The following is a 22,774-nucleotide window of genomic DNA, read 5'->3' as shown; positions in this document are numbered from 1 at the left end:
CCCCAAAGTCTGGAGGCAAGGCCCGCAGCCGAAACTTTGAAACTTCAGAACGAGCACAATATTCAACATCACCAAGCGCTCAATCGGTGACGTCTGAGGCTCAAGGTCGGTCAAAAATGGGGTGTCTACGCCACCTCAATCTCACAAACCTAATAAAATATTACACCGCATAAACAATTATTATGTGCACCCATCTTTCTCTTCTTGTAACAACAATAGAATAAATTAACCCAATCGCCTAATAGGAACTCCCACAATTTAGCATCAAAACAAAGCCATCACGGCTTCAGAAATTCTCAACCCATATTATTCTATTGTTGTTTATGTACATGTAAAAATTTGTAATTGCTTGTAGTCAATCTTGTATCCCACAAACTTACCACCATTAAACCTAACCTATCACATATTAATCTCAAAATATGAACCACCCAAACGGGATGCAAAATACACTCTAAAATTGAGCAAAATCGAGAACCCCAACATAGACTACATCAATATATCTATTTAATCATATATGCCCATAAAATCATCTATTGATATATTAACACCAAAATCATAGCTAAGAATACAATAAAATAAATCTTACCTAAGTGATGAATAAAGCAAAACCACCACTCTTATGAATCCTCCCTCTTCCTTTTGGTTTTGGTCTCTCTTTTTCTTTTTTCTTTTTTTTTCTTTTTTTTCTTATACTCTTCAAACCGTTGAGTAGCAACAACCTCTAAATACCCAGCAACACTTTCACAAGGCTCCCTTTTCTTTCCTTTTTTCTTTCTTTTTTTAGAAGGGTTGAAAACCTAAATCTTAAGATTACTAAAATACCCATACAATTTATTTTAATTATTAATCTATCCAAAATAATTCTATAAATAACTTGGGTTTTACATGCTCCCCCCCTTAAAAGAAATTTCGTCCTCGAAATTTGAACCTTCCCAAGTAGCTTCTCTCTCAAAGTGATTGCTCCATTGAACCTTAACGTAGTGGATGACTTGACGCCTCAAAACCTGCTCCTTCTTATCAAAAATTCTTACAAGGTGTTCCTTATAGGTCAAATCCTCCTTAAACTGCAACGGTGCATGATCAATCACATGATTGGGATTCGGTATATACTTCCTCAACATCAAAACATGGAAGGCATTTTGAACTCCAACTAGTGAAGGTGGTAGGGCAAGTCTGTAAGTTACCTCTCCAATTCGATCTAAAACCTCAAATGGTTCAACAAATCTAGGACTTAATTTACCACGAACACCAAACCTCATTACTCTTTTCATAGGAGACACCTTAAGGAACACATGGTCTCTAACCCCAAACACCAAATCGCGTCTCCTGCTATTTGCATAACTTTTCTGTCTACTCTGTGCAGTGCGAAGTCGCTCTCTAAAAAGATTGATCTTGTCCACTGTTTGTTGCACAATCTTAGGCCCTGACAACTTCCTTTCACCCACATCATCCCAACAAATAGGTGATCTACACTTTCGTCCATGTAAAGCCTCATATGGTGCCATCTGAATGCTCTCATAATAACTGTTATTATAAGAGAATTCCACTAAGGCCAAATGCTCATTCCAAGAACCTCCAAGATCAATAACACAAGCCCTCAACATGTCTTCCAAGGTTTGAATAGTTCTCTCTAACTGTCCATCAGTTTGAGGATGAAAGGCAGTGCTAAAATTCAAACTAGTACCCAAAGCTGTATGCAAACTCCTCCAAAGCGTAGATACAAATCTGCTATCTCTATCAGACACTATGGTCACCAGAATACCATGCATCTTCACAATCTCCTTGATATACAAATTTGCAAACTTCTCTAAGGAGAATCCTACCTTAAAAGCTAGAAAGTGAGCGGATTTGGTCAATCGATCAACGATAACCCAAATAGCATTGTTACCACCTTGGGTCCTAGGCAACCCTATCACAAAATCCATGGTAATATGTTCCCACTTCCACTCGGGAATAGGAAGAGGTTGTAACTTACCTGCAGGTCTCTGATGTTCAACTTTCACTTGTTGACATACCAAACATTGAGGAATATACTGAGCAATTTCCCTCTTCATATTATTCCACTAAAAGTTCATCTTCAAGTCTTTATACATTTTAGTGCTCCCTGGATGTACAGTATATCCAGAACTGTGAGCTTCTCTTAGGATATCTCTCTTGAGCTCTAAATCATTAGGCACACACAACCTCTCTCCAAATCTTAAGGTTCCATCTTTATGCATGCAAAAGTCCATCGGTAGCCCTATTTCCATTTCAGCCTTTAGTTTTTGCAACTGAGGATCTCTTCCCTGAGCATCTTTAATTCTATCAATCAATGTGGGTTGAACTCTAAGGTTTGCCAACTGCACTCCATGGCTATGCCATCTAATCTCAATATTCAACCTCTGCAAGTCCTCCAAGATATTCTTTTAGTCAGTGATCAAGGTAGCCAAATTACTCGGGGTCTTTCTACTCAAGGCATCCTCCACTACATTGGCTTTTCCTGGATGATAATTAATAGTCAAATCATAGTCCTTTAATAGCTCCAGCCATCGCCTTTGCCTCATATTCAATTCTTTTTGAGTGAAAATATACTTCAAACTTTTATGATCAGTGAATATCTCACATTTCACCCCATACAGGTAGTGCCTCTAGATTTTCAATGCAAATACCACGGCAGCCAACTCCAAATCATGCGTAGGATAATTCTGCTCATATGGCTTCAATTGCCTAGACGCATATGCCACTACCTTATCATTCTGCATCAGGACACAACCCAAGCCCATCTTCGATGCATCACTATAGATGGTAAAACCTTCATCTCCGGACGGAACTATAAGTACTAGAGCAGACACCAGTCGACTCTTTAGATCCTAGAAATTCTTCTCACAATCATCAGACCATTCAAATTTAACCCCTTTTTGTGTTAAACGAGTCAAAGGCATAGAAATTCAAAAAAATCTCTCAACAAACCTTCTACAATAACTTGCTAAACCCAAGAAGCTACGAATTTCAATGACACTAGTAGGCCTATTCCACTCTACCACCGCCTCCACTTTCTTGGGGTCAACAGACAACCCATCTCTAGATATCACATGACCCAAAAATAATACACTCTCCAGCCAAAATTCACACTTCTTTAATTTAGCAAATAATTTCTTCTCCTTTAATATCTACAACATTATTCTTAGATGTTCTTCATGCTGCTCTTTACTCTTTGAGTACACAAGAATGTCATTAATAAAAACTACCACAAACTGATCTAAGAAGGGTTTAACACTCTATTCATTAAATCCATAAAAGTTGTAGGCGCATTGGTCAACCCAAACGGTATCACTAAAAATTTGTAATGCCTATACCTAGTTTGGAAGGCTATCTTAGGTATATCTTCCGCCTTGACCTTCAACTGATGATATCCAGAACGAAGGTCAATCTTAAAAAAGACTTGTGCTCCTTGCAACTGATCAAATAGGTCATTTATCCTAGGCAAATGATATTTATTTCGAATTGTCACGTTGTTTAACTCTCGATAATCAATGTAAAGGCGAAAACTACCATCCTTCTTTTTCACAAATAAAACGGGCGCACCCCAAGGAGAAACACTAGGCCTAATAAAGCCCTTATCTAGTAACTCTTGTAATTGTTCCTTCAACTCTTTCAACTCTGCTAGGGTTGTCCAATCGGGTATCAATTCGATGGCAAACTCAATCTCTCTATCTGGTGGCAACCCCGGTAAGTCGTCAGGAAAAACATCGGGAAATTCATTTACAACTAGAATATCCTCTAACTTCAATTCAGTCTCACGAATATCTCTCATAGAAGCTAAATAACCCTCGCGACCATTCCTCAAAAATCATCTAGCTTGCACAGCTGAGATTACCAAAGGAGGAGTGTTAACTCCACTACCCACAAAACAAAATTCTGGTTGATTAGGAATCTGAAATACTACCATTTTGCCTCGGCAATCAATAGAAGCATAATTGGTTGCCAACCAATCCATTCCAAGAATTATGTCAGAGTCCCGCATATCTAAAACAGTCAAGTCTACAAGCAATCTCCTGCCATCTATACTAACCACACGAGATTTGCCAATGTCTCCCCATGTTCCATTGCAACCTATATGCATTAATAATAAAACCTCATCTTATTCTATTCTCAAGTCCCTATAACATGTAAATAAAATTAACATTATACCAAATTATAAGCGTTCCCAATCCAACATCTACCCAATCTCACCACTATTCCATACTAGCTTTTAAAATTACAACCTGGCTTTGATACCACAAAATTGTCACGCCCCAAGCTCCGTGACAACGCCGCACACTCATATAAGTGAGCATGCAAGGCTAATAATCCAATCACATAGCCCACAATGCAAAATACTCAGATTAAATCCTTAATTGTCATAATGCCAAATGACTCGTAAAAATAAATAGTTCTTATATGAAAATGTCCACCAAGTCCACTAATTTAATCCACTAACAAAACAATAATCCAAGTACTTAAATCATGGTCCTACTCTCGGCACTCCCACATGTAAAAAAATCCCGCGCAGCTTTACTCTTCAGAATCTGAAAAAAAATAAGAGTAAGTTAGATAGCCTAGTAAATAACCAACCATCACTGCTAGCTGGATCAAGTATACAATAAATAAATAAATAAATCAATAAGCAATAAATATAAATTTTTCTACAGTTCAATAAATGAACAATTATTTGTAAGATGGTTTCATAGCTAAAAATAAACAATGTACAATACATTTTAAATTAAAAGCCAACAAGATAATTCAAAGTAATTCGTTATTCAAATCGATGGTTCGATATTCAGATGGTTCAATGATTTGATTCACAAAACCCAAGTCTTAATGACTACGGTCACTTAGCCTGTGACAAGGCCCAGAACCACACATGCCCCAAAAGAAACTAGTTTCTGTGCCAATAAATAACCCCTATTGGCTAGGGTCCGAATCATAGTCAGACTAGAGTGATATTCAAAATTTAAACAATACACAACTTTCAAATAAAATATTCGATATTTTCAGAATAGACATTTGGTACAATTTTCAGAATAGTTTCACAAAATATTCAAATAAATTTCATAATAATATTCGATGTTGTTTTATACTTGACCCATATTTTATTTTAAGAGAACATGAAGGTTATAAATAAATATTTATAATTTTAAACGATTCAGTAGGAATAAAAATGAACAAACAGTGATAGAGGGTTACTTACCTCACACAGCTACAATAATATTTCCCAAGCTAATCTCAAATTACCAAGATCCACCTCAATCTCACAAACCTAATAAAATATTACACCGCATAAACAATTATTATGTGCACCCATCTTTCTCTTCTTGTAACAACAATAGAATAAATTAACCCAATCGCCTAATAGGAACTCCCACAATTTAGCATCAAAACAAAGCCATCACGGCTTCGGAAATTCTCAACCCATATTATTCTATTGTTGTTTATTGAGAGGGTAATTTATATATATAAATTAGGCCGAGCTGGGTAATGGGCCGTTGTGAGCCACAGTAAGAAGGGCGGAGTAAAAAGGGCCTTGGCGTTAGCCCAGTCCCCAAAAGGCCTTGTTATTATCTCGGTCCAAGAGAGTGTTACAGACAGCCCAGTCACCGCACTCAGAGTTAGCCTGGTCTTGGCATGTTGCGGTTAGCCCGGTCAAAACCTTGCTATTTCTTAGCTTGGTCTAAACACACCATAGTTTGTAAAGGAGAAGCCGGGGTAAGATTAGTGAATGAAAGAAACCGAACTGGCTTTAGTTCAGTCTACTCAGCGGCTTAGCATAGCCATGCTTACCTCGGTTATATTGGGATCCGACCATGGTAAAAACCATCTCACTTGATTTAAGTAGTGAGGGGGGTGTTGAAGGATAAGCATTATCTTTCAGGAATGTGATTCCTAGGAGGACTCTACAGGAAGGAGTAAGAGTCCTACTAGAATTGTGCCACACGGAACCTATAAAAGCTCACAACATCACCTATGGAGAGGTAACACAACTTTGATTCTCGAATACACAGAGCTTTTCTCTATTTGTCTATTTTGCTGACTTAGGCATCGGAGAGGTATCCGGCGCGCACTCGCCGGCTAGCTCACGTTTGTGTTTTCAGGAATAAAGCGACGTCGTACGGAGGAGCGCAGACTTGATCAACAGGATTATACGAGAAGGTTTATTTCTTTCCCGTACATTTATATACATGTAAAAATTTGTAATTGCTTGTAGTCAATCTTGTATCCCACAAACTCACCACCATTAAACCTAACCTATCACATATTAATCTCAAAATATGAACCACCCAAACGGGATGCAAAATACACTCTAAAATTGAGCAAAATCGAGAACCCCAACATAGACTACATCAATATATCTATTTAATCATATATGTCCATAAAATCATCCATTGATATATTAACACCAAAATCATAGATAAGAATACAATAAAATAAATCTTACCGAAGTGATGAATAAAGCAAAACCACCACTCTTATGAATCCTCCCTCTTTCTTTTGGTTTTGGTCTCTTTTTTTTTTTTTTTTTTCTTATACTCTTCAAACCGTTGAGCAGCAACAGCCTCCAAATACCCAGCAGCACTTTCACAAGGCTCCCTTTTCTTTTCTTTTTTCTTTCTTTTTTTAAAATGGTTGAAAACCTAAATCTTAAGATTACTAAAATACCCATACAATTTATTTTAATTATTAATCTATCCAAAATAATTCTATAAAAAACTTGGGTTTTACAATCTCACTCAGATTCAGAAATGACTTCTAACTTGCTGTCAAAAGACTTTCCACCTGCAGCAGTTCTGGGATTTGTGGTGGTAAATGGATTGGGGGGCATGACAAGAGTGTCTTCATCTCCTTCTAGCATTTGAACCACAACTGTCATCGAAGGCCGGTCTCCTGGGTACCACTGAATGCACCAAAGTCCCACAATTGTTATTCTCTTCACAATCTTAGCATCTCCATCTTCCTCAACCACAATCCCCTGTTCATGATTTAAACGGTCATAGATCCATTTAGGGAAGTAAACTTCGCTGGTATTCTGTGTTGTAACATAGGTATTCTTCCTCCCTCCAACCATTTCAAGCAACAACATTCCAAAACTGTAGACATCTGATTTGTATGATACATTCCCGAAGTTCCTTGAGAACACTTCAGGTGCAATATAGCCTACGGTGCCCCTAGCAGCAGTCATGGATACAGCACTTTGTTCTTTCGAACACAACTTGGCTGACCAAAATCAGAAATCTTAGGATTGAAGTTGTGGTCCAACAAGATGTTATGAGGTTTAATATCGAAATGAAGGATTCGTTGATCACACCCTTGATGAAGATATTCAATACCTTTGGCTATCCCAAGAGCAATACCTTGCAGTCTCTCCCAACCAAGTGAACATTTTTCCTGATTGGATGATATAAACTTCTCTAGCGAATCATTTGGCAAGTACTCGTAAACGAGAGCTCTTTTAAATCCATCAGCACAGTATCCGACCAAGCGAACCACATTGACGTGGTGAATTCTGCCTATTGTTCCAACTTCGTTGATGAAGTTGTCCCCATTCCCCTTGACATTGTTGAGGATCTTGGCTGCAATGTGAACATCATTGGCAAACTTTCCCTTGTACACTGTTCCATAACCTCCTTGGCCTAGTTTTTCCTTAAAATTATCAGTAATTTTCTTAATCTCTGCATAAGTGTATCTTGTAGGCTTGAGAGCTCTGTAATCCTCCAAAAATCTTTCAATTTTCATTTGATCCTCTTTCTTTAATTTATGTAATCTGTGGAGAAGATATACTGTTACCATGATTACAAGAAGAAGAAACAAGCCGGAAGGGATCACACCTGCAAATTTAAACAACCAAATTAGGAGGGAAGACTCCTCTAGAAAAATCAAGGGAAGAGGCATATAGAAAATTCACCTTTAAGAACTTGGCTCTTTGTTTCACCTGTAAAAGACAGACAAGATCAAACAGTTTGTCATTCATAAAATTATATAATTTATTTGCTATAGGTTTTCAAGATGAAAGCTCTTTCATTTGTCAGCAGTGTCATAGTTTGTGGAGAGCTGATGGTTACTCCAATGAGTCACATGACAGCGAAAATCACCTAATTAATTTGTAGGCCTATGTGACTCCTAGGACTCTGTTTGGATCATGATTTTGGAAATGGAAATGAGAAGGGTGAGGAAGATGTGAATGAAAAATAACCTAAATTTTTTTATTTTTCTTTTTCAAATCTCTATCCAAAATCCTTGATACTGAAAGTAAAACAAGGGGGAAACTAGTAGTGGAGGGACGAAGGAGTACCTGTAGCTTGTTTGCCAATTGAACATTCAGTTTCATCATGTTTTCTGCTGCTGCTGTTATTCCTCCTCCTCGTCAATCTACAATACTTGCCTATTTCTTCACAACTCCCACATATGGGCTTGGACCAACTCAATCGAAGGTCATTAGTATAGAAATCAGGAGAACCATATCGAGGGGAATCTATTGATGTTATGGTATATAACTTTCTGCAAGATAATAGGAACTGCTGGATTAAAAAATCATCAGGTACCGCATAGACCACGTGACCTTGGCTGCTGTTATGGCAATTATTTGTGATTCGAAACGGTGAATTTCTATAATATGCATATTCTCTATCATACCATTCCACAGGGTAGGTTTGCTTTGTTGAGGAGGGACAACTGAAAAGGCTAAACTTGGGTAGGTTAACTGGTGAAAATTTGAAAGGAGAGGCCGATAAATTGTTGTTTAGATTTAGGAGAAGTTGTTTGAGAAAGCAACCGCTGGGGTCATTTATATATAACGATTGGTCTATGTGTTGGGTATACCTCCTTATTGGAGTGTGGGACCCAATTGATTTATTAAAAGAGTTTTAATTTGGCTTGGTTTAGTATAATATATTTTTATATATTATATTTGAAGAGACCCAATCCAATTTGATAACAATTAGGATTTGATAATAAACTCTAGATCCACAATATAATTTTGATGTGTATTGTTTTTCATGAGAAGTACGGCAGCACCTTTGTTTCGGCAATGCTCAGTGCATAACTCAACTTGTTGGTTTTTTTTAATTAGTATTGATTGTTGCTTTGGGTTTTGACTTGGTCAATCAAGAGTTGATGCCTTGGTTTGGTGCTCTACTTTGAAGCGGCTGATTCGTTTTCGGTGTTGATTTGGTTCGTTATTTTGAATCTTCTTCAACTTTGGTTCAGAAGATTTTGGTTCATCTATTTGGTGAGGTCTTTCCTCTTTGTTTATTTGTGATTATTTGGAATTCACCTAAGGGTGTTTTGTGAGACCATTAGTGTCTCGTTTGTAATCGTTTGGAATTATTTGGTTGATAGTGGAATCGGATTTCGATCCCGTGGACGTACCTCACATTGAGGGAACCACGTAAAAATTCTTGTGTTGCCTTTGATTTAATTTTTCCGCATTAATTTTTATTCCCATTGATTGATTTACTTGTGGGGAATCATCGATTTTCCCTAACATCTGGTATCAGAGCTTACGGTTTATTTGGGTCTATTTATTTGTGTAAATCAATGGAGGGGAATGTGGGTCGTATGTCTAGCTTCAATGGAAGCAATTGGGTAACTTGGAAAACTAAAATGGAGGACCTATTATTTTGTAAAGATTTATATGGACCCATTGAGGGTGATTCTGGCAAACCCGAGGGTATGAAAGATGATGAATGGAATAGGCTTAATCGAAAAGCCGTTGGTGTTATCCGTCAATGGATTGATGACAGTGTGTTTCATCATGTTGCTACTGAAACTTCAGCACATGATTTATGGAAAAAATTAGAAGGCCTTTATGATAGGAAATCAGCCACAAATAAAGCTTTTCTGTTTCGTAAGTTGGTTAATTTAAAATATAAAGAGGGCAGCCCTATTCCGGAACATCTGAATGAAATAAAGAGTATTGTTAACCAACTTGCTTCTATGAAAATTGTTTTTGATGATGAGTTGCAGGCTTTGATGCTACTTAGTTCTTTACCCGAAAGTTGGGAGACTTTGGTTGTGACCGTCAGTAATTCGGCGCCCGATGGAGTTGTCACAATGGGCCAAGTCACTAGTAGCCTGTTGAATGAAGAAACTAGAAGAAAATCAGCGGGTTCCTCTCATTCAGAAGCATTTGTTGTGAGAGGCCGAAGCAAATCAAGGGGGAGGAGTAAGACTCCTCATGGTCGTGATCAAAGCCGTGACAAGTCAAGAGATGGCTCTTTTTCAAAGAAAGACGTTGAGTGTTATTATTGCCATGAGAAAGGGCACATGAAGCGAGAATGCCGAAAGCTCAAGAATAAGGAGAAAAGGCGTGACAAAAGTGTGGACAAGAAGCAAGAAGACACAACGGCAGTTACTACCAATGGTGATCTCATGGTCGTTTGTGAAGATGATTGTATCAATTTTGTGGGCCAAGAGAGCAATTGGGTGATTGATTCCGGTGCTTCTTTTCATGTGACTTCTCGAGTTGATTTCTTCACTACCTACACTGCAGGAGATTATGGTTTTGTTCGAATGGGTAATGAAGGTTTGTCCAAGATTATAGGTATGGGTGATGTTTGCTTGGAAACAAATTTAGGCTGCAAGTTATTGCTTAAAGACGTGAGGCATGTTCCCGACATTCGCCTCAATTTGATCTCTACTGGGAAGCTAGATGATGAAGGCTTCAACAACAAATTTGGTGATGGAATATGGAAGCTCACAAAGGGTTCCTTGGTGGTGGCTAAGTGTAAGAAGACTCATACACTTTATTCGATGCAAGGAAAAATTTGTAAAGGTGTTGTCAATGCACTTGAAGAAGATACTTCTACTGAATTATGGCACAAGCGGCTTGGCCATATGAGTGAAAAGGGGCTGCAAGTATTGTTCAAGAAAGAGCTTCTACCCGGTTTGAAAGGTACACATCTTAAAACTTGTGTTCATTGTTTGACGGGTAAACAACATAGAGTTTCTTTTCATAAAAATGTTGCTTCTAGAAAAGAAAATGTTTTGGAGTTGATTCACTCGGATGTTTGTGGTCCTTTAAAAGTTAGAACACATGGTGGTGCACTTTATTTTGTTACTTTCATTGATGATTATTCAAGGAAAGTTTGGGCTTTTTTACTAAAAACTAAAGATCAAGTTCTAGAAGTATTTAAGCATTTTCAGGCCATGGTTGAAAGAGAAACAGGGCAGAAATTGAAGTGCATCCGATCAGACAATGGTGGTGAATACATTGGGCCATTTGATGAGTATTGTCGCAGCCAAGGTATTCGACACCAAAAGACAGTTAAGAAGACTCCTCAACAAAATGGCGTTGCCGAGAGGATGAACCGCACAATTGTGGAAAGAACAAGGTGTTTGCTTTCACAAGCTAAATTGCCAAGATCCTTTTGGGGTGAGGCGTTGAAGACAGCGGTTGACGTGATCAATTTGTCTCCTTCCTATCCTTTGAATGGTGATGTTCCAGAAAGAGTTTGGACCCGCAAAGATGTGTCTTATGAGCACTTGAGAGTGTTTGGTTGCCGAGCCTTTGTTCACATTCCAAAAGATGAAAGGTCCAAGCTTGATAGCAAGTCAAAACAATGTATTTTTCTTGGCTATGGGCGTGATGAATTTGGTTATAGATTGTGGGATCCGGTCGACAAGAAAGTCATTCGAAGCCGTGATGTTGTGTTTCTTGAAGACCAAACAATTGAAGACTTTGGCAAAGGTGATCAACCGGAGCCAAAAACTAGCGATCTCATTGACATGGATCCATCTCCTTCATCTTCAGTTGATGATGAAAACAGGGGAGATGTGCAGCCACCTATTGAAAATGTAGAGGATGATGCTAATTCTAATGAAGTTGAGCCAGAAATTGAGGAAGAGCATCCAACTCAAGAACTACCACCACAACTTGAGTTGAGGAAATCTACAAGGGACCGACAACCTTCAAGAAAGTATCCTCCCAATGAATTTGTGTTGATTTCTGATCAAGGGGAGCCGGAGAGCTACCAAGAAGCAATTGAGCATGCAAAGAAAGGTGATTGGAAAAAGGCCATGGAAGAGGAGATGAATTCCTTAGTTGAAAATCACACTTATGATTTAGTGAAGTTGCCTAAGGGGAGGAAAATTCTGAAAAATAAGTGGGTTTTCAAATTGAAGAATGATGGCAAGAATCTGAGGTACAAGGCACGTCTTGTTGTGAAAGGCTTTGGGCAAAAGAAAGGTATTGACTTTGACGAGATTTTCTCACCGGTTGTAAAAATGTCTTCTATTCGGGTTGTACTTGGCATGGCTGCAAGTATGAACCTTGAAGTTGAGCAACTTGATGTGAAGACCGCATTTCTGCATGGTGATCTTGAAGAAGAAATTTACATGGAGCAACCGGAAGGCTTTGTGGAAAAAGGGAAAGAGAAATTTGTTTGCAAATTGAAAAAAAGTTTGTATGGTCTCAAGCAAGCCCCGCGGCAATGGTACAAAAAATTTGACTCTTTCATGATGAATAATGGTTTTTCTAAAACCACTTCGGACCATTGTGTGTTTGTGAAAAATTTCCCGGATGGTAAATTTATTATTCCTTTGCTTTATGTTGATGACATGTTAATTGTGGGTCAAGATTCTACCATGATAAACAGGTTGAAATTGGAGTTGAGCAAGTCTTTTGCTATGAAAGATTTGGGACCGGCAAAGCAAATTCTTGGCATGAAAATTGTTCGTGATCGCAAAGAGGGGCTGATTTGGTTATCTCAAGAAAGCTACATTGAGAAAATTCTTGAGAGGTTCAACATGGATAAAGCAAAGCCGGTTGGTTGTCCACTTGCGGGTCACTTCAAACTTAGTTCGAATCAATGTCCTACAAGTGAGAAAGATAAGGAAGAGATGCTGAAAGTTCCTTATGCTTCAGCAGTTGGTTCTTTGATGTACGTCATGGTTTGTACAAGGCCGGATATTGCTTACGCCGTTGGTGTGGTGAGTCGTTTTCTCTCTAATCCGGGTAAAGAACATTGGGCAGCGGTAAAATGGATTCTAAGGTATCTTCGAGGGACTTCGAAGGTATGTTTGTGTTTTGGGGATGGTAAACCGATGCTTGATGGGTTCACAGATTCTGACATGGCCGGTGATGTTGATTCTCGGAAATCTACTTCGGGGTATTTGATGACTTTTGCAGGGGGAGCTGTGGCATGGCAATCTAAATTACAAAAATGTGTTGCTCTCTCAACTACCGAAGCTGAATTTATTGCTATTACAGAAGCTTGCAAAGAAGAGTTATGGTTAAAGAAATTTTTGCAAGAGTTGGGTTTGAAGCAAGAAAAGTATGTGCTTTATTGTGATAGTCAAAGTGCTATTCACTTGAGTAAAAATTCTACTTTTCATTCGAGATCGAAACACATTGATGTGAGATACCATTGGATTCGTGATGTGTTAGATTCAAAATTGTTACAACTCGAAAAGGTTCACACAGATGATAATATTTCAGACATGTTGACAAAGATTTTGCCGAGGGACAAACATTTGAAGTGTAGAACTTTGGCGGGTATGGTTGATATCTCCACCTAAGTCGGTAGGGGGAGAATTGTTGGGTATACCTCCTTATTGGAGTGTGGGACCCAATTGATTTATTAAAAGAGTTTTAATTTGGCTTGGTTTAGTATAATATATTTTTATATATTATATTTGAAGAGACCCAATCCAATTTGATAACAATTAGGATTTGATAATAAACTCTAGATCCACAATATAATTTTGATGTGTATTGTTTTTCATGAGAAGTACGGCAGCACCTTTGTTTCGGCAATGCTCAGTGCATAACTCAACTTGTTGGTTTTTTTTAATTAGTATTGATTGTTGCTTTGGGTTTTGACTTGGTCAATCAAGAGTTGATGCCTTGGTTTGGTGCTCTACTTTGAAGCGGCTGATTCGTTTTCGGTGTTGATTTGGTTCGTTATTTTGAATCTTCTTCAACTTTGGTTCAGAAGATTTTGGTTCATCTATTTGGTGAGGTCTTTCCTCTTTGTTTATTTGTGATTATTTGGAATTCACCTAAGGGTGTTTTGTGAGACCATTAGTGTCTCGTTTGTAATCGTTTGGAATTATTTGGTTGATAGTGGAATCGGATTTCGATCCCGTGGACGTACCTCACATTGAGGGAACCACGTAAAAATTCTTGTGTTGCCTTTGATTTAATTTTTCCGCATTAATTTTTATTCCCATTGATTGATTTACTTGTGGGGAATCATCGATTTTCCCTAACACTATGTAATCGATATGTTCGACGAATACCTTGACAGTCCCAGAAAATGGGATCTCAAGCAGGGTATCATTGGTTGGGGAGCAGGATAGTTGAAATCCAGGATACCCACAGTGATTTGGCTGATGGTCCCTTAGCCAGAATGGGAACCGGATGTCTGGGCCGTAGTCCCCACAACTCCATGTCACCGCGCATTCATCTGAATCTCGTGGTCATGCTCGTGGTTTTGGTTGTGGTGCTCCTCCAACTCCAAGAAATCCTGCGGCCAATACTACTGCTTGGAGTTGGAACAACAACAAGAGAAAGACAGAGAACAAGAGGAAGAAGAAGAACATCATGGCCATTTCCAATTTTAATTTCCTTTGTGGAGTTCCAAATTCAATGCCTCGTCCTCATCCTCATCCTGTCTTTCTATATTGATGCTAATTGCTCGCTTGACTTCAAGTCCTCATCTTCATCCTCTGTCTCTCTCTCTCTCTGTCTCTCTCTCTCTCTCTATTGATACTAACTGCTTGCTTGACTTCAAGTCAAACACGGTAAAGCGATGTGACGAAAAAAAAGAATCAAACAAAACCGTGTAGTTTTGAAGTTTAACCCACTTCGTTGCAATTACTTGGTTAGTATCTATAGTTTTCAATGAAAGACTTGGACCTTTCAGGCAACGACTTACTTTACTAGCCCAAATCACATTCCAGTGATAATATTATAATGTGGACCTTGAACTTATTATTATCCACAGCAATGGGACTTGGGCATATCTGATACCATCGCCTTTCCCTTCCATCATCCATCAATGTCTTGGCTTCTTTCCTCCATTCTTCTTCTTCTTCTTCTTCTTCTTCATGTCCTGTTTTATGTAAATTGCGATGCTTTAAGAAGTGATGGGAACTGTGATTCTTCTTGTGGGAACATTCAAAACATCAGATACCCATTTCGATTTGAAGGTGATCCAGAAAATTGCGGAAAAAAGATATATGAACTGGCCTGCCACAACAATCGTCCACTGCTTAACTTATCATCCGCGGGTGATACTAAATACTACTACGTGAAGGCAATCAACTACAACAACTACACAATCCGACTCGTGGATGTGGGCATTCAAAACGGAAAGTGCTCCTCCCTCCCTCTTTATTCTTTATCCTCCGGAGACATTTCTAGTCCATATTATTATAATTCATATTATTATTATTCATCTAGTCCATATGAGCTCCAACGGGAGTTTACCCTTGACGCTGTAGCAGTGTTGATGGAATGTGAAAATCCAGTGAATTCTCCACTATACATGAACACCAGTAGCAGTGCCTACACTAGTTGTATTAATAAAACAGTCAAGTCTTCTTCTTCGCAAACCCATTATTATTATTCTTACTTTCTGTTCGGGAACTTGAGAGCGTCGGATGTGGCAGACCTGTGCAGAATAGATGAGATAGTTGCAACTACCTTTTGGTCTCCAACAACAGCAGCAAGTTGCAACTTTTCCAGTAAATTCATGGAGTTCCACGCACAGTTGGCGTATGGATTTGAGCTTTCATGGACCAACATTCTCTGTGAAAATTGCAGAGGAGGCACTTGCGTCATTGATCCAACTACCAATTACACCGTCACTTGTTCCAACTACTGCCATTCCCCATTCAAGTGGACCTGTAAGATTTTCTGCACTTTTTTTTTTTCAATTAAATCTACTTAACACAGAACCATGTGGTTAAAATTGTTTTATGTGTTTCCTTGTGTATTGATTTTGTGTCCATAATCTTCGTTAGCCAAATTACATTTTGGAACTTATGTCACTTTAATCCTTCACTTTCAATTGTAGTACATTTTATCTTGAATTTTGAATTTCGTTTCAAATAAGAACAATTGAAGATATTGTTACTCCATTTGAAGGACAAAATCGTCATACAACTTATTTTGTGTTGGTTAACTTATATATTATTTGAAATATAATGGCATTTATTTTAATGAACAATGTTGAAACTTTTTTGGCTATAAAGTTCTGTTTAGTTTGATTTTTGGAATCTATTTTCAGAATTTTTTTCTAAGAAACTAAAAATTAAATTGGTGGAAAAAAAATATAAAATACATCATTTTTATATAATTTTATCTTTTGGGAATATAGAAATAATTTTTTTAAATAATTTTTTTTATATTTATTTTTATTAAATTAGTTTTTATTTTTTCAAAAGTCAAAATGGTGATAACTTTGATATCATTATTAATCCAATCCATTAAATCAAAAAATCCAAAACTAAAAACATTTATGTATTAAACATATCAATTATACATTAAAAGCTTGATAACCATTCATTACATGATAACTATCCAAAAATATCTATAAACAATAAATACAACCATATATTACAAGGTAACCAAAAAAAAAAATATCAACAAAACGTCCACTCATTACATGATCATCATCCAAACACATACTAAAATTAATTTGGTAAAAAAATTAAAATGTAAAAGATTTATCATTTTTATATACTTTGGTGAGTAGAAACAATTTTTAAAATTTTAAAAATAATTTTTTGACATTTATTTTTGTCAAATTAGTTTATATTTCATCAAATTGACGACTTTGCCCTTTAAATGGAGCAATAATATTTTTAATTGTCCTTATTAGAAATGAGATTTAAAACTTAAAGTCAAATGTATCGCAATTGAAAGGTCAAGAACCAAAGTTACACAAGTCTCAAACTACGTGGACTGTTAGTGTAATTCGCCCTTATATTATTTGATCTCTACATTTTTAATTAGCTTAATTTTGACTCTTAATTTTACATTATGTGTTAATGTAGTCTAATTAATAACATCCTAGCAATGATGGACCTAGAGGGGGCGATCGCCCCTTATGATTTCAAAAATATCATTTGTTGTAATAGTATTAATTATAATTATCTTCAAATTATAGAGGCTCGTTCCCTAAGTATTCGTTTTACAAATTTTAAATGGTCATCTTGTCTAGATTTTTTTAAAAATTTTAGTGGTTGCTCCTTTGTATCTATAAAACATTGGATCAAAGTACAAGATTAGAACCACCCGAGTTGGTGGCCTGGCGGAGGATGTGGCACATTCCCTAGCCGAGAGTCAGGGTCGATTTCTGGGAGGGTCGTTTGACATCACTCCCTGTGAACACGCTCATACTCCCCTCGAACCCTGTCCTCTGCTGCGGCGTGTGGATGCCCTCCATTGGTGCCCTGGTAGTGGGTCCTTCACTTGGTAGGGGTTAATTCCTAACTGGCAACTGATTACCCCGGGGTTAGGGCCCAACGGGGCCGTGATGACACCACAGAGCCCTTTTTTCCAGTTCAAAAAAAAAAAAAAAAAAAGTATAAGATTAGACAAAATATAATAAAAAAAAATTAGTTTCATATAACTACCATTGATTACAAGTCCTACTTCTAGATAATAAAATAAGGAATTAGTTAGTTATTGATCACATTCATTGATGAAGACATTATGCAAGATTTTAAAGTCGATTCTATCATAGATGTTTTTAATGATATGAAAAAGTATCAAACAAAACTCAATATAGTTCAATAGATTATTTTTTATAGTTGCCTTTTGTAACTCAATGTGGATAAAAAGAATGGAAACACTATGAGGGTCTGTATCATATGTACCTTATAACTATAAAATAATAATAATAATAATAATAATAATAATAATAATAATAAATTAGCATGATTTTAATTTTTTGAGTCATAACTAAATATAAAAAAAAAAATTGTCATAACTAAACACAACATAAGATATAACTAAAAAAGAAAATTAATCATAACTAAATGTGCATATAGTGCACTTTTTTTAAAGGGGTATATATTAGAATTTTTCTAAAAATAAATGCTTATTATATATGTTTTCATCTTATTTTTGTTTTTTATATATCAGTAAAAAATTGTTATTTATAATTCATATTTTCTATTTGAAATTTTTGTTAGTATTTATATGTTTGCCCCCTATATGAAAATTTTGGGTCTGTTCGTGGCCATTAGTGTTTTTGACGGAAAATGATCATTGATTTGGTAGAGAGGAAATCACTAAATTGAACAAATTTATACTTTTGCCTCTAAAAACATGATACTTGTTACTTATGTGCACATTTTTCATTAAAAAAAATACTAACCATTGTAATTAGTTGGATTAAATTAAGACAAAATTATAAATTTATTATCAAAATCGAGTTAATTGAACTTACAACGACTAAAATGACAAAATAACCAAAATACAAAATATTTTGCCCATCTTTTTTTGGTAACAGTAAGGAAAGAAAAATAGGAGTTTGCGCTTTGGTTTTTTATTTTCACAAATTGTTAGGTGTGTATGAATCAGTTTGATTCGAGTTAACACTAAACTCATAACCAACCAATTAGAATCAATTCAAAATTTTGAAATCTATGACTAAACCAATCTTTCATTAAATTCAAACCAAACTAACAAACAAACTCAATAAAACTTGAGTTAATTTGGATTGGAACGCGATTCCACTTTACTAAAAATAAGTGAATAATTTATTTTTAAAAAAGTAGCCTCCATTTCAATCTTCCTTCATTATAAGCCATATATTTTTGTAAGTAAATAAATAATCAACAATAAAAGTTTACGATAAACAAGTCTGGGTCATTTTAACATAATTCAAATGAAAGCACAGCATTATTTCAAGTTTTAATAAACATTCACCGTAATTCCAATACAAATATACGATGGTAAAAAAAAAGTCTGATTTGTTTGTTTGTTTGTTTTTTTTTCTTCTCTTACATGGCATGATTCGATATAGCAATATCTACCTTAGTATTTACTTCATACTAATTATTTGAAAACAACTTAGCATAAATATACTTTTATTAGTAATATATTTAAGTTTGGGACTTGGGGTGGGTCAATTTAAACATGTCCTAAATCAAGAACCAAATCAATTCTATTGAATCCATGATTTTAAGACATAGAACCAAACAAAAATATCGGGGGGAAAAAAACCAACCAATGGATAGAAGTTAGTTTTCCAAGTTTTTTTTGTATACTTCTAATTACTACTCAAATTCAAAATTCTGCTGAATGTTAGTCCAGAACTTAGCTGTCTTCAAACAAGATTTTTTACAAAAGAGAGATTTATAAATATTTGTTGTAAGAGGAATACTAGGTGCACAGAAATAAAGCACAAAAATAATTGTTTACAGGCAAATTCTATGTGTGAACCCACCACAGCAAAACAAACTCTGATCCACACAGAGTTTGTGTACAATTTTTTTTTTTTGGCTTATTTCTGCGCATTGATTTTTTCTGTTTCCATAATTTAACAGGCACCTAAACTGATGTTTAAAGCCCAAAAAATGTAAGGCTGCCATGCAACATATTGTGTCTGGGGATTAGCCTCAAAGATTTAATTTTATTTTTGAGAGAGAGAGAGAGAGATGCCTTAAACTATCTCCTCAGTTTTTGTTTTTGTTTTTAATAGTTTTTAGGATTAATGACTTTAGTTTGCTAACATAATTTGTTTGTCCAAAAAAAAAAATGCAGGTTGGTTGAAGATGATTGCCTACTGTAAGCACTCTTTAGTTTACTTACTTTTTTTTTTAACTGCCTTGGTCACTTCACTGAATCTTTGGTACATTTTTTCTTTCAGACTTTGTCTTTCCTTCACTACAAATCACAGGTAACATTTCTTCTTTTTACTATAAAGCTCGAAAATCTGAAGTTAAGGCTGCCTTTGTTTTATGAATTTGGGGAGAGATTTGAAAAGGAAAAAGAAAAGGTATAGGTAAAATATGAATGAAATATTATTTCACCTATGTTTCTTTACCCTGTCCCTTTCCAAATCCCTCCCAAAATCTATGAATCAAGCACAACCTTAAAGACATAAAGAACCAAAATCCAATAACAAAAGATAGAAGAATTCGACGTACAATTCTATTGGTAGAGAAAAACGATTTCTTCTTCTTATTTGTTCATGCTTTGATCTCCCTGGGCAGGACTTATTCTTGGAGCTAGAACATTTTGTGGGATGCTATGCTTATTCGCATTTTTAATCTATAAGTTTCGGACAAGGCATTTATCAATGTTTGATACCATTGAAGGTTTCTTACAAAGTCAGAATAACCTCATGCCTATTAGGTACTCTTATTGGAACATTAAGATGATGACCAAAGGTTTCAAGGACAAGTTGGGGGAAGGAGGCTTTGGTTGTGTATACAAAGGAAAACTTCGGAGTGATCATATTGTGGCAATAAAGATATTAAATAAGCACAAAGCTAATGGCCAAGATTTCATCAATGAAGTTGCTACCATTGGAAGAATTCATCATGTCAATGTGGTACAACTAATCGGATTTTGTGCTGACGGATCTAAGCGTGCTCTGGTCTATGACTTCATGCCTAATGGGTCTCTTGAAAAGTACATTTTTTCCCAAGAAGCAAATATGTCCTTGAGTTGCAAGCAAATGTATGAGATTTCTCTTGGCGTGGCCCGTGGGATTGAATATTTGCATCGGGGTTGTGATATGCAAATTTTACATTTCGACATCAAGCCTCACAACATTCTTTTAGACGAGAATTTCACTCCCAAAGTTTCCGACTTTGGGCTTGCGAAATTGTATCCAACAGATAATAGCATTGTGTATGTGACTGCAGCAAGAGGAACAATGGGCTACATGGCTCCAGAATTGTTCTACAAAAACATTGGACGTGTTTCCTACAAAGTTGATGTTTATAGTTTCGGAATGTTGTTGATGGAAATGGCAGGTAGAAGGAGGAACTTGAATGCATTTGCTGATCATACCAGCCAAATTTACTTCCCTTCTTGGGTTTGTGACCAATTTAGAGAAGGGAAGGACGTGGAAATGGGAGAGAGCACAGAGGAAGAAAGACAGATGATAAGAAAAATGATAATAACAGCGTTATGGTGCATACAAATGAAGCCTGATGATCGTCCTGCGATGAATAAAGTTGTAGAAATGCTTGAAGGAAATATTGAACTTGTGCAAATGCCTCCGAAGCCTTTCCTAACTCCTCAAGAGATGCCAACTGAAGATAACTGAATGAACCCCTTTCCTAACTCCAATAATTTGGAATGATAAATGTTGCACTATTGCAATAGTACAATAATAAATAAGGCAGTAAATCTTCTTCCATGCATGATTGTTTCATAAATTTATATCCTTCTTATAAAATAGTAAAATTTTAATAAATTTATTTTGCAATGTAATGAAATCTAACTTGGTTTGGCACTATTTAGCAGAAAAATGCTCAAACAATGTTCAGGAGAAATGTTCAAGCAAAATATATAAATTTACATATTTATTATGTATAATTTTATAATATAACATTTATTTCAAAAGTTTGAATGTAGATTAATGCTTATAAATCTGTATTAGTTTTATTTTATTATAGATTAATTTGTCCAAACTTGTAAAGTGTATTGGAGTCTAAAAAAAAATCTAAAAACAAATAACACATTTGGACACATGTCTGACAAGTATTGGGAAGCATGAGTGTCGATGTTCACCTGTCCGACACACACATTTAGTAGCAGTCCTGTGTTTTTTACGTCCTAAGCAAAATCTTTAAAAGGTGCATATCGGTGATGAGAGAGTATGGTGTGGCTGGCCTTTTAGACTAAACAACCAGATATTGACAGCGAAGAAGAAGAAGGAGAAATGGAAAGCAAATAAGAAGCAAGAACAGGCAATATATACTTTCTTATCTCTCTCCCTATCTCTCTCTCTCTCTCTTTTCTTTCTTTTTTTTTCTCTTCTGGTGCCGCTTTTGTATCTGCTATTCTCAAATTGTGTCACTGTTAAAGGCATTGTATTGACATGAGGCTGCGTATGTTGTAGCCCTACCTGGCTTTGAAGCCTTCGTTTCTGCTATTCTCAAATTTATTTTTTTCTACAGATGAACAAAGTTAATCAGGGTTATGAGTTCAATTTTGGAGTAGATTTTAGACATTAATTTTAGTGCCTAATGTGAGAGGGTTGTGGCTGGACTGCAGGATCAAATTGAGGAAGCAAAGAAAGTTTGACATGGTGAACCTCTTTAATCTTCTGACACACACACACACACAAAAAAAAAAAAAACACTCTTGATTCTTTAATCTAGCTACTAGTTTAGTTAAGGTTTGTGTGTAGGATATACATGTTATTAACCCTTTCTTTAACGGGATTTATGAAACTAAGATTTACTTTAAGGGGCATTTGATGCTTATATCTTCATCAATCATATAGACCTTGAGCATAATTTGTGTGGTTGTCATATTTTACCACTGTTACACTGAAGACTGTAATCCTTTATTGCCTTTAATGGAATATATAATGTGCCATGGTAATGACTTGGTGTTTTCAGAAACATTGTCTATAACCATAGAAGCAAAGTCCCGCCTTTTTATTTCGAGACATTTGAAGGAAAATCAAGGAGAATGATATCTTCAATCTTGTGCAATTACCTGTTTTAATTTCTCAAAAAATTATATCAAAAATTTGAAGTTTTTTTTTATTTTTTTATATGGCTTGTTGAACTATAGTATACAAGAGTTTTATCTAATTATCATCCTAACAATCTCTGT

The 22,774-nt window shown here is 36.1% G+C and overlaps 2 protein-coding genes and 1 pseudogene across 3 annotated transcripts; 1 reads left to right on the top strand and 2 right to left on the bottom strand.

Moving 5' to 3' along the window:
• Nucleotides 1-881: 881 nt before the first annotated feature.
• LOC145798053 (uncharacterized) lies at nt 882-4,102 on the bottom strand. The gene is made up of 6 exons (XM_082885509.1): nt 3,857-4,102; nt 3,609-3,763; nt 2,950-3,060; nt 2,649-2,706; nt 2,115-2,381; nt 882-1,505 (listed from the first exon to the last, which is right to left on the bottom strand). Exons 1-6 carry the CDS (start codon nt 4,100-4,102, stop codon nt 882-884), a joined length of 1,461 nt encoding a protein of 486 aa, XP_082741635.1.
• Nucleotides 4,103-5,962: 1,860 nt separating this feature from the next.
• LOC114287141 (rust resistance kinase Lr10 pseudogene) lies at nt 5,963-8,410 on the bottom strand (annotated as a pseudogene). Its single transcript, XR_014338220.1, has 3 exons — nt 8,306-8,410; nt 7,919-7,945; nt 5,963-7,841 (listed from the first exon to the last, which is right to left on the bottom strand). The product of XR_014338220.1 is annotated as a rust resistance kinase Lr10 pseudogene (transcript).
• Nucleotides 8,411-14,933: 6,523 nt separating this feature from the next.
• On the top strand, nt 14,934-21,344 carry LOC114287131 (LEAF RUST 10 DISEASE-RESISTANCE LOCUS RECEPTOR-LIKE PROTEIN KINASE-like 2.2). The gene is made up of 4 exons (XM_082883494.1): nt 14,934-15,864; nt 19,736-19,759; nt 19,842-19,871; nt 20,188-21,344. The coding sequence occupies exons 1-4, from the start codon at nt 15,015-15,017 to the stop codon at nt 21,249-21,251; spliced, it is 1,968 nt and encodes a 655-aa protein (XP_082739620.1). The 5' UTR covers nt 14,934-15,014; the 3' UTR covers nt 21,252-21,344.
• Nucleotides 21,345-22,774: the final 1,430 nt, after the last annotated feature.

Source organism: Camellia sinensis, chromosome 8, assembly GCF_055761805.1.
Source record: "Camellia sinensis isolate YWXY chromosome 8, ASM5576180v1, whole genome shotgun sequence".
Lineage (NCBI taxonomy): Eukaryota > Viridiplantae > Streptophyta > Magnoliopsida > Ericales > Theaceae > Camellia > Camellia sinensis.
This window is presented reverse-complemented; position numbering and strand designations above follow the sequence as displayed.